Source organism: Suricata suricatta, chromosome 17 (assembly GCF_006229205.1).
Source record: "Suricata suricatta isolate VVHF042 chromosome 17, meerkat_22Aug2017_6uvM2_HiC, whole genome shotgun sequence".
In the NCBI taxonomy this organism is placed as follows: Eukaryota; Metazoa; Chordata; class Mammalia; order Carnivora; family Herpestidae; genus Suricata; species Suricata suricatta.
The window spans coordinates 53988108-53997495 of record NC_043716.1 but is presented as its reverse complement, the minus strand read 5'-3'; the positions used below and the strand labels follow the sequence as shown (position 1 = coordinate 53997495).

Here is a 9388-nt window from a genome sequence, read left to right as displayed (position 1 = left end):
GCGCCCGGCGCCCCGCGCCCCGCCGCCGCCGAGCGAAGCCGGGCCGGGCTTGGAGCTGCTCATGGAGAAAGTGCCGGGCGAGATGGAGATTGAGCGCCGGGAGCGCAGCGAGGAGCTGTCCGAGGCGGAGAGGAAGGCGGTGCAGGCTACGTGGGCCCGGCTCTATGCCAACTGCGAGGACGTGGGGGTGGCCATCCTGGTGAGGTAGGTGTCACTCCGGCCCTGGCCGAGCCCGAGCCCGGGGGAGGGCGGGCGGCAGCGGCTCCCGGCAGGGGCAGGTTCGGCCCGGGTCCGAGCTCCTCCGGCGCCACCTCTCCAGCTGAAATTGGGGCCGGGCCTGCCCGGGAGCAGGCAGTGCGGGGCTTCTTGGGGGGTGGGCGAAGCCCGGCGCTGAGCCGGACCTGGCTCTGGGCTTGGGGCTCGGAACTAATTGGCAGACGCAGAAGAGGGGTCCCCTCTGTCCCCCACCTCCCCCGGGGCCTCAGAACTCCTGGCACTGCCAGCCTCAGCCTTGCCTTCCTCGCCCGCGACCCCAACCACCCAACCCAGCTGTCACAGGCACACATTTCACCAACCTTCAACTGGGGGCTCCCCATTTTAGAGGCAGGAAAACTGAGGCTCAGCCCAGAAAAGAGACAAAGAGGAGCAGACCCCTCTCTCCAGCGCCCCTTTCTGTGTTCGAAGCCTCTTGGAAGCACAGAGCAAAGGGCCAGAGAATAGAGGTCGGAAGGAGTCAGTCACTGGGGTCCCTTTTTCCCAGCCGGCCCCTTCCAGCCCCCAGGGGGTGGGCAGGCAGGGAACTCTCTGGTGAGGCACAGGTGAGCTGAGGAGCAAGCAGTCCCCGGGGTAGAATCCCTGCTGAGCAGGGTGGAGGGAAAGGAAGAATCAGGAGTCAGGGCTCCACCCTGAAGCCACCACCTGGGGAGGAAAGGCCATGTGTCTTGGGCTCAGAGATTATCCGGGTACCAATGCCCCCGAAGTAACACTTACTTACACATCTACACACCCGTGGCTACACACCGTTCCTCTACAGTTAATGTCCCCCAACCCCCACAAGCCAGGAACTGACTATGGCTATGGATTGATGCCCTCTCCCCACCCATGCTGGTCCCTGGGACCCCAGACCCGTGCTCACCCTCAACCCTCTGTCCCACAGCTGGATCTCCAACAGAGTTGGACAGTCTTACTATTTGGAGACAGGGTGAACCCTCGCTTGTGGGAAGGAGCGTTGAAATATGCACGCCTGTCTCCCCGTCCTGGCCCAGCTTTGGCTCCTCTGTCTCTCCCCGACTCTCTCTCTCCTTTCTGCCTCCCCCAAGCCTGGGACCGGCCCAGCTCCATATTGATATGCCCTGATTCCAACTTGGAAACAGATTTGGGAAGAAAAAGAGCAAGAAGCACTCTTGAGTGCCCCTTCTTTGGAGGAGGATTCTAGACGAAGGGAAATGGGTGTGTGGGCAGCTCCGAGGCCCAGAAACATGGGGGGGGATGGTGGGGAGACCAACGGGGGGGGGGTTTCAGATCCTGAAGCCATCAGGCATTCTGAGACACCGACCTGCACGTGGGAGCACCCACACAGCACGGAGTGGGCAGGGGAGTCACAGATGCGCCAGGCTGCATCCCTGGAGGGTGGCCCTTAGCCGAACATGTCGGCACACACCAGCCCACCGGGCCTCAGGACGCGCCCGGGTAGGCACATGGGTCACCCAGAAAAAAGGAGGCAGAGTCCATAGGACCCTGGAGATTTTCTGTCCAGATACCTTGCCCTTTGCCAGGGAGGCCAGGGAGGGGATGCATCCGAGATCCAGCTCCTGGGGTACCGCCCAACTTCCCCAGGAATGGGGGGTGCAGGAGAAGTAATTGATCACTAAGGCCAGGGCTGTTTCTGGAGAGTCGATGTCTTGGCAAGATTTTCTTTCTCTCCGGACCCTTGCAGTTCCCCGTTCCTGACTCTTAGGGAGGCTGGGTTTGGGCTGGGGGAGGGGGGCATTTACCAAGGTACTCAGGGCTCAGTGAGAGCCCCGCAATTAATCTGAGTAGGCCTGAGATAGCCGTCAGGTCTAGCCTGCTGGTCAGCCCAGGCCACACCACCTGACCCACCTCTGTGCTGACCGGAGCCCGGCTCCTCCCTGCCAGACCCAAGCCTCACTGGCCTTCCCCTCCGGGTCTCTTCCTGCTCTCTGCCCCAGGACCTGGCAGTTGGGAGGGCTCTGTTAAGGGGGGGTATAAGGGATGAGCTGCTCAGGTGTCCCAAAGGCCCCTCCCCAGATCCTGTGCCCCTCAGTTTTGTCACGCCCCCTTCCCCAACTTCACACACAACCCTACGGACAGGCCCCAGTGGGGGCCCGAGAAACTGGTCTTCTGGCCCAGCATTCTCGGGTCCTCCCCCCTCCACGGGGCTAAGGCCAGCCACACCCCCACGCCCCGGCCCCCACCCCTGCCCCAGGCCTTAGCAGCCAAGAAAGTGGTGGCCGTGGTGGAGAAGCTGTCTTGGAGTCTGAACCACACCCCATACCTGCACTCCGACCCACCGACAGAACGATGGACCGACTGACCCACCGACCGCTGAGAGGGAACACTCAAGCTCTAGAAAGTCTCCCTTCCAGGCTGTACCTCGGCTGCCTTCCCCCTCGCACTCAGGCCTATTTCAGTCTCTGCTAGAAACCCAGATGCCTCTGGGAGCTGAGCAACTCCCCAAGGCTGACTGGGGGGGGTCGAAAGTGCATGCCGAGGGGCTCGGGAGAGGAGCCAGGATGAAGGAGCAGAGCGCGCCCCTGACTCCCCGGGTCCAGCAGAGAGGCTCCCTGCGGCTGTCACTTCTCAGGGGCCACAACCTGGTCCTTTGCGTGTTGAGACAGGAGACCCATTGGGTTCCGGGCCGCCGTCTCCCTGGCATAGCAGTCTCTCCGAGGCAGGATGGGGAAGCCGTCAAAGCAGGGACTGTCTGGGTCCTTCCTGGCCCTTGCGACCCACCTCGCTGGGCACAGATTCCCAAAACAGAAGGTGGCGACCTCAGGGGCGTATTAATGCAGGATTAATGAATTAATGAGACCATCTAGTAAGTGCTCAGTGAATATTCTGTGTTACTTCCTCATCAGTAAAATGGATACAACGCCTGCCTGGCTGTGGCAATTAAAGGAAAGAACAGGTGGAGATGTTCTGCACATTGTTACACACCCGGTGAACGGCGATCATTATTTTTATTGCCAAGTGAGACGCCCAAAGTTTAAGATACGCATTTAAGTCCGGATTGGGCTCTTTACATTTGTCCTTCGTTACAGGGCTTCCTCCGAAAATTCCAGTGTCTTTTCAGCCTCGTTCCCTCATGGGGCCCCCACCAGCGTATCTGTGAAGGATGGAGCCCCGGGAGCTCCGCTCACACTTTTGCAGACAGGAGGTTGTGAAGCGGTTTGCCCAAGGTCACCCTGGGTCTCCACATGGACTCTGTCCCGGTCACTCCCCCGCCAGCAGCAGCTTTGTCGCCTGCAGGGAGGGCCTGGGCCAGATGCGCTTTGCTTTCCGCATCTGTTCCGGGTCTTTGGCCAAAGGGCTGATCGGGCAAATTATCAGCTTTCTCGGATCGCAGGGGGTGGGGTGGGGTGGGGGATACCCCCAGGGGTGTGAAAGGCCCTGACATTGTATCCCGTTGTGTGAAGCCCTGATTGAGCCTGCGTGCTTACCTCCCACAACAGTCGGCTCTCCGACATCACCCTGCAGCCCACAGGCCCCTGCGCCGAGGTGAAGGGGCAGAGGGTATGTGAGAGCCAGGCTCCTCCGCCCTTGGGTTGCGGGACCCAGTCCAACAGGCAGAAAGGGAAGAAGCAATAAAAGGTGTCAGGGAACCCCTCACGGCCGTGAGGGCAGAGCAGCAGCCCCAGGCCAGCCTGGGCACTCTGGGAAGGCACGTCCGAGGGGAGGAAGAGCGGGGAAGACATTTCACTGCGTGGACAGGAAGGCTGGCGTGCGCACGGCATGCTGTAGCAGCAGTCTGGGGGCTGGATGCCTGGAGTTGGGACAGTCTGATCCCAAATTAAAGGACTGGGATTCCAGGTGAAGGACTTGATTCTGTCTGGTAGACAGTGGGGAGCTAGCGACTGTTGTTGAGCGTGAGAGTGACCTCATGAAAGTGATGTTTGCCCTAATGAAGTGTATTAGACAATTTCAGATAAGCTGGGGAGTGGGAGGGGGGAGCTAGAAAGACCTGGGGTCTGCCTCCAACACGTGGGCAGGCTTGCTGGAGAGGAAAGATGGACAGTTGTGAGGTAATTACGGAATCTCGAGAGGCGGGGAAGATGAGTCAATACCTCTAATTAAATCAGCCAATCAATATGTTCTGCAGGCTGAGAAGGGAAGCAGGTAGTGAAGAGAAAGCAGACGGAGCGGGCTGGAGAACTGGGTCTCATTTCTTACCTCCGTTGATGGGGTGACCTGAGTGAAGTCACTTGGGCTTTACTTTGTTCACAAAGAAAGCTCTACCTTTATCGTGAAAAAGGCTGGCATTTACTGTGCCCAAGACTCCGCACGCCGTGTCTCTGTCCATCCTCATAACAAGCCGGGGACGACGATGCCCATTGCGTGGATGAGGACACCGAGACCCAGAAAAGTGAGGTCACTCGCCCCAGGTCACACTGGCCCCAGAGCCGGGAACTCGAGCTCTTGTTGTCTCTGCTGTGACTGGAGCAGGGCTTGAAGGGTGTGCAGGGTCTAGGAAGGAGGCCAGAGCAGGGAAGGCAGAGGCCCGAGAGACAGAGCCGACAGTCTGTGCAAGTCTGGCAGGTGGAAATGCGTGGGGGGCTGCGTGGAAGCCAGCTCGGCCAGACGGAGGTCTGTGTCCAAGGGACCGCACAAGTGGTGGTGAAAACACTGGTCCCGCCTCCCCCACCCGCACCCCCAGCATCCTGGGCACTTCGGGGAGGGCGGGGCAGCCCCTCCTTCAGCGGCCCCCCACTCCTGCCAGGTTCTTTGTGAACTTCCCGTCCGCTAAGCAGTACTTCAGCCAGTTCAAGCACATGACGGAGCCCCTGGAAATGGAGCGGAGCCCCCAGCTTCGGAAACACGCCTGTCGGGTCATGGGGGCCCTCAACACGGTCGTGGAGAACCTGCACGACCCCGAGAAGGTGTCCTCTGTGCTCGCCCTTGTGGGCAAAGCACATGCCCTCAAGCACAAGGTGGAGCCCGTGTACTTCAAGGTACGTGGCTGGGTGGGTGCAGCCGCCCTCACCGCCCACCCTGGGAACACTCCGGGAGCACCCAGCGGGGGCAGGGGGCAGCAGAGGGGACCCCAGGGACCTCCAGCCTCGTCCCCTGGAGGGGCTGTGACGGGGAGGGGCAGCAGGATTGGAGGGCGGTGGGGGCTGGGTCTCAAAGGTGCCGTGTCCCCAAAGCTGCCAGGCTGTCATGTCGTGAATAATGCCCTCGGCCAGACGCTGGATAGAAGGGATGCTGGGGGCCCTGGGAGCTTCGGGGGGTGGGACGCCCAGACATTGACTTCCCCCTCCTCCCTTTGCCCCCAGATCCTCTCCGGGGTGATTCTGGAAGTGATCGCCGAGGAATTTGCCAATGACTTCCCACCGGAGACGCAGAGAGCCTGGGCCAAGCTGCGTGGCCTCATCTACAGCCACGTGACTGCCGCCTACAAGGAAGTGGGCTGGGTACAGCAGGTCCCCAACGCCACCACGTGAGGAGGGGTGAGGGTGGGCCGGGCAGCCCCCCTGCCGCGTCCTCCCCTGCCCCCTGCCCTCCCACCTCTCCTGGGGCACAGGCGCTGAGTACCAGGGCGGCAAGGCTTCCGGGAGGCTGGGTCTGGGGTCCGGGGTCACACTTAAGAACAGGCACAGTGGGAAAGGGCTGGCTTGAGTTCAGTGCCCCTGCGCAAGGCTGCTCAGAGCGATGGGCCTCGGACAAATTCTCCTCCCGGAGAGCCGTCCGGTTCCCTGGACCAGAGAGCACGCAGACGGCCCAGGGCAGCGAGGCTCTGAAAGGTTCCTGGCGGGAAGGCTGGTCATCGGGCCCAGCGGCAGCTTCTGCCACTTCCTCCCTGGGTACCAACCACGTGGAGGATGTTTTTCATCTAAGGCTGACCGGTGCCCGCCCCCCCCCCACCGCGTCTGCCTCAACGGGGCTGCAGCCAGGAGAATCACGAGCATGTGCGTGCACCCATGCACATCCCAAGGCCACGGGGGACCCGCATGGGTGTCACCAGAGGGTGTTTACTTCTAAGCTGACCCTGGAGGCCGGGTTCCGGGTTTCTGGGGATGGGCTCGAGGAGGGTGGCCAGCCTCAGTGACTCCAGCTAAGTCGGAGCACGAGGGGAGGGCTGGGCCCTGGACGTGGTGGCTGGGAACACTCCGGCCTGCCCGGGCCCCCAAGGGGCAAGGCGGCTCTGGGAGCTCGATGGAGGGGCGGAGGCAGAGCTCGAGGAGGAAAGAGGCAGAGGAGCGTAGGCGGGACTGGGAAGCAGGGGTCAGCCAGCAGCTCGGGACACGCGTTGTAGAGAAACATTCCCAGCAGTTTCCCATGGAAAGGCGCGTCTCCTCCCCGGGCTCCGAGCCGGCCCGTGGGGCCTCCTGGGCCTCCTGCTCGCAGGCCTCGGGGCCCAGCTCTGGGGGAGGTCCCTGGAGGGCAACCTTGGGAGGCCAGGCCTCCCGACCTTCCTGCTGCTGACCACACTGGCCCCAGCTTGCTCCTCCTCCCTTCCCCCCACATCGGCACCCCCCCCCCCCCGCAGAAGGTGGGGGAGGGGGGCTCGGGAACTTCTGGCTACAGCCAGGCAGCGACTCCAGATGTGAACAGCTGGGCCCTGGGCGGCCCCAGATCCCTGGGGCGGATGGGAAGCAGGCAGGAGATCTTTACCTGCCAGAGGAGATGGCGGCAGAGCCCAGAGAGCGGCCGGAAGCCGACCAAGGGGCCAGGGAGGGTCAGTGGGGGGAAGGGGCTCGCCCTCCCACGCCTCTCCCCAGGCTGGCTTCTTCTGCTTGCTGGAGATGAGTTTGTTTACAGCCAGAGACAAGACTTCCTGCTTCTAGAGAAAAAGGCCTTTTTACAGGGGCCTAGAGGGACTGCAGAGGGAGAAGGAGAGAGAGCTGGCCAGTGCACGCCCCAGTGAATCAGAAACACATGGACGGCATTTCCCGACACGAAGCCCTGTCCCCTCCCCCTCTCTTGCCCCAGCCAGACCTCTGGGACTTCCATCTTGCCAAACCCCAAACATTAAGAAACCACCAGTCTGCCCATTTCTGTTCCTTGCGCAGTGACCAGGGATGGGCTACAGGGACGGGCTGGCGGGGGCCCCACACCCATCTAGGTTTGGTGTTTACATCACTCCCCCCCACACACACCCCTGTCAGACAGGAAGGGGATTGTCCCCTTGTCCCTTTGCACACTCTCCCTCCACCAGGCTCTCCTCAGGGCACGGGGGTGGGCTCCAAGGAGGCATGTCGCCCTGGACCCCCAGCCCACAGAGCCCACCTATTGCCAAGTTTCAGATGGGTTGAGACGGCGGGAGGGAGCTGCACAGCAGGCCTGGCAGGTCTCCATCCGGGGTCTTATCAGGCCGCAGCGGTGAGCCAGACGCCGCTGCTTGTTGAACTGGCTCTGCTCGAGGGGGTGTGCGCCTTTTTTCTTGGGTGGGAGGGTCGGGAGGCTTCATGGGCAGAGAATGCCTATGTGCGGCAAGAAGGGTCCCCAGCCAGGCCCCCAGAGAGAGGACACGGGTCTCCGAATTCATAGAAAAAGAGCTGATGTTGGCAAGGTTCTTCGTAGCGTGTGAAACCTTTTCGTACAGTTGATGTTACTCCAGATGTGACTCGCCTGGTGGAGAGAAAGAGCCGCGGTTCAGGGGGGCCCCCTGACTTGTCTGAGGCTCCTAGCAGAACTGGGGTCTAGCGGGCTGCCTCCAGGCCGCGGAGCGCTGGGTCTCTTGGCAGATACTGTCCTGTCTTGCCATCCCCTGACCCCTCCCCCTGCCCCCCCCACACCCCCTGGTCCCACTGCATGCCCCCCACCCCACCCCGTAACCTCTCACCTCCATCTCCTATCTCCTCCACAGCCCACCGGCCACGCTGCCCTCTTCGGGGCCGTAGGACCCCCTCGCTCCTCCCCCCTCCCAGGCAGCACCCTGAGCAGAAGGCCGAGTTCCGAAGACCCTCCCTGGATGCCCAGGAAGCTGGAGGAGTCCCTGAGTCGTCTTCCCAGAGAGGCAGCCTCTGCTGTGGCCACGGTCCCCACCGGAGCCGCCGGGAGGTGGCGCTGGCTGCCTGGGTGCTGACCCCAGCTCAGTGGCCTGTGGGGATGGGGGACCCTTCCTCCTTGAAGAGCTGGGCCCACCCTTCGTAGCTTTTCTACTGTCTGTCAGGGACCCGGCTGAGAAGCTGGCCGGAGCCGGGGCCGGTCCGAGTCCCTCCGGGAGTGAGCCAGCCCCGGTTCTGTCTGCACGAGCAGCATGCAGGTCCCATGTCACCTACCTAGAGCATCACGCGCACACATCTACCACATATGCAGATATATTCTATATACAATCTATATATAAAAAAAAAATATATATATATACACACATATCTATACTGTGTATCTCCGGGGTCCGGGCCCAGAGGCACATGGGAAGCCGGGGTTCTGCCCATCTACGTGAGGGGCAGGGAGGGGTCCTGGTCATGCTTCTGGGCAGAGGACAGCGTGTTCTCAAAGAGATGGGGGTCCCACATCAGAGAGAATCTAGGCCTGTGGGTGACCCGAGGGCCTAGGTGGGCAGAGCTGGCGTGACCCAGCTTTGCCAGCAAAGTCCAGCCCGTTGTCTGACCAGCCTGCCCATGTTCCTGCTTTCCGCTTCCAGGTTCAAAGGATTTGGCTTGTCCCACTCCCCTCCCCCACCCCAAAGGCTATGGCTCCCTGACTTGCTTGCTGAAGCCCTTAGGGCAAGAGCAAACAGAGGGGCCAGCCCTGTGCAGAACCGGATGCCTGCCCTGGGGGAGAGGCCGGGGTAAAGGGGCCTCGAATGCCAGCCCCGTCTGCCTTTGCTGCTTTGGAGCCCCGCAGAAGCTGGGCTCCGTGCAGCTGTCAGAGATGACAGGCCAGATGCCACCCTGTTGCCATCTCATGGAGCTCTGCGGGCCTGGGGCTCAGGGCCTTCCCGCCCCACGCCCCTCCCCCACCCCGGCTGCTGGCTGAGAGTTGGTCCTGTCCACCCATCTGGGTCAGAGATGCTGGAGACCCCCCCCCCCCCCGTGTGTGTCCCTTGGTCACGTGTACCGTCCTCGAGGGTGTCTGGCTGCTGTGCCTGTGTCCCTCCCGTCCCTCCTCCCGCGGCCGTGCCTTCACTGCCTGCCCTTTTGTAGTTTCTGATGTTTGTAACCAGTCCCAGCGCGTCATTAAACAGACTCGCTCTCCCTGTGTC

The 9388-nt window shown here is 61.9% G+C and overlaps 1 protein-coding gene across 3 annotated transcripts; it reads left to right on the top strand.

Moving 5' to 3' along the window:
* Positions 1-6: 6 nt before the first annotated feature.
* CYGB (cytoglobin) lies at positions 7-9388 on the top strand. 3 transcript variants are annotated; one of them, XM_029929041.1, is made up of 4 exons: positions 7-204; positions 4958-5189; positions 5514-5651; positions 8048-9388. In XM_029929041.1, the coding sequence occupies exons 1-4, from the start codon at positions 62-64 to the stop codon at positions 8264-8266; spliced, it is 732 nt and encodes a 243-aa protein (XP_029784901.1). In that variant the 5' UTR covers positions 7-61; the 3' UTR covers positions 8267-9388. The 3 variants fall into 3 exon arrangements, with proteins under 3 accessions (XP_029784901.1, XP_029784902.1, XP_029784903.1); XM_029929042.1 differs by having other exon boundaries at positions 5514-5677; positions 8048-8180; XM_029929043.1 differs by having other exon boundaries at positions 5514-5687; positions 8048-8135.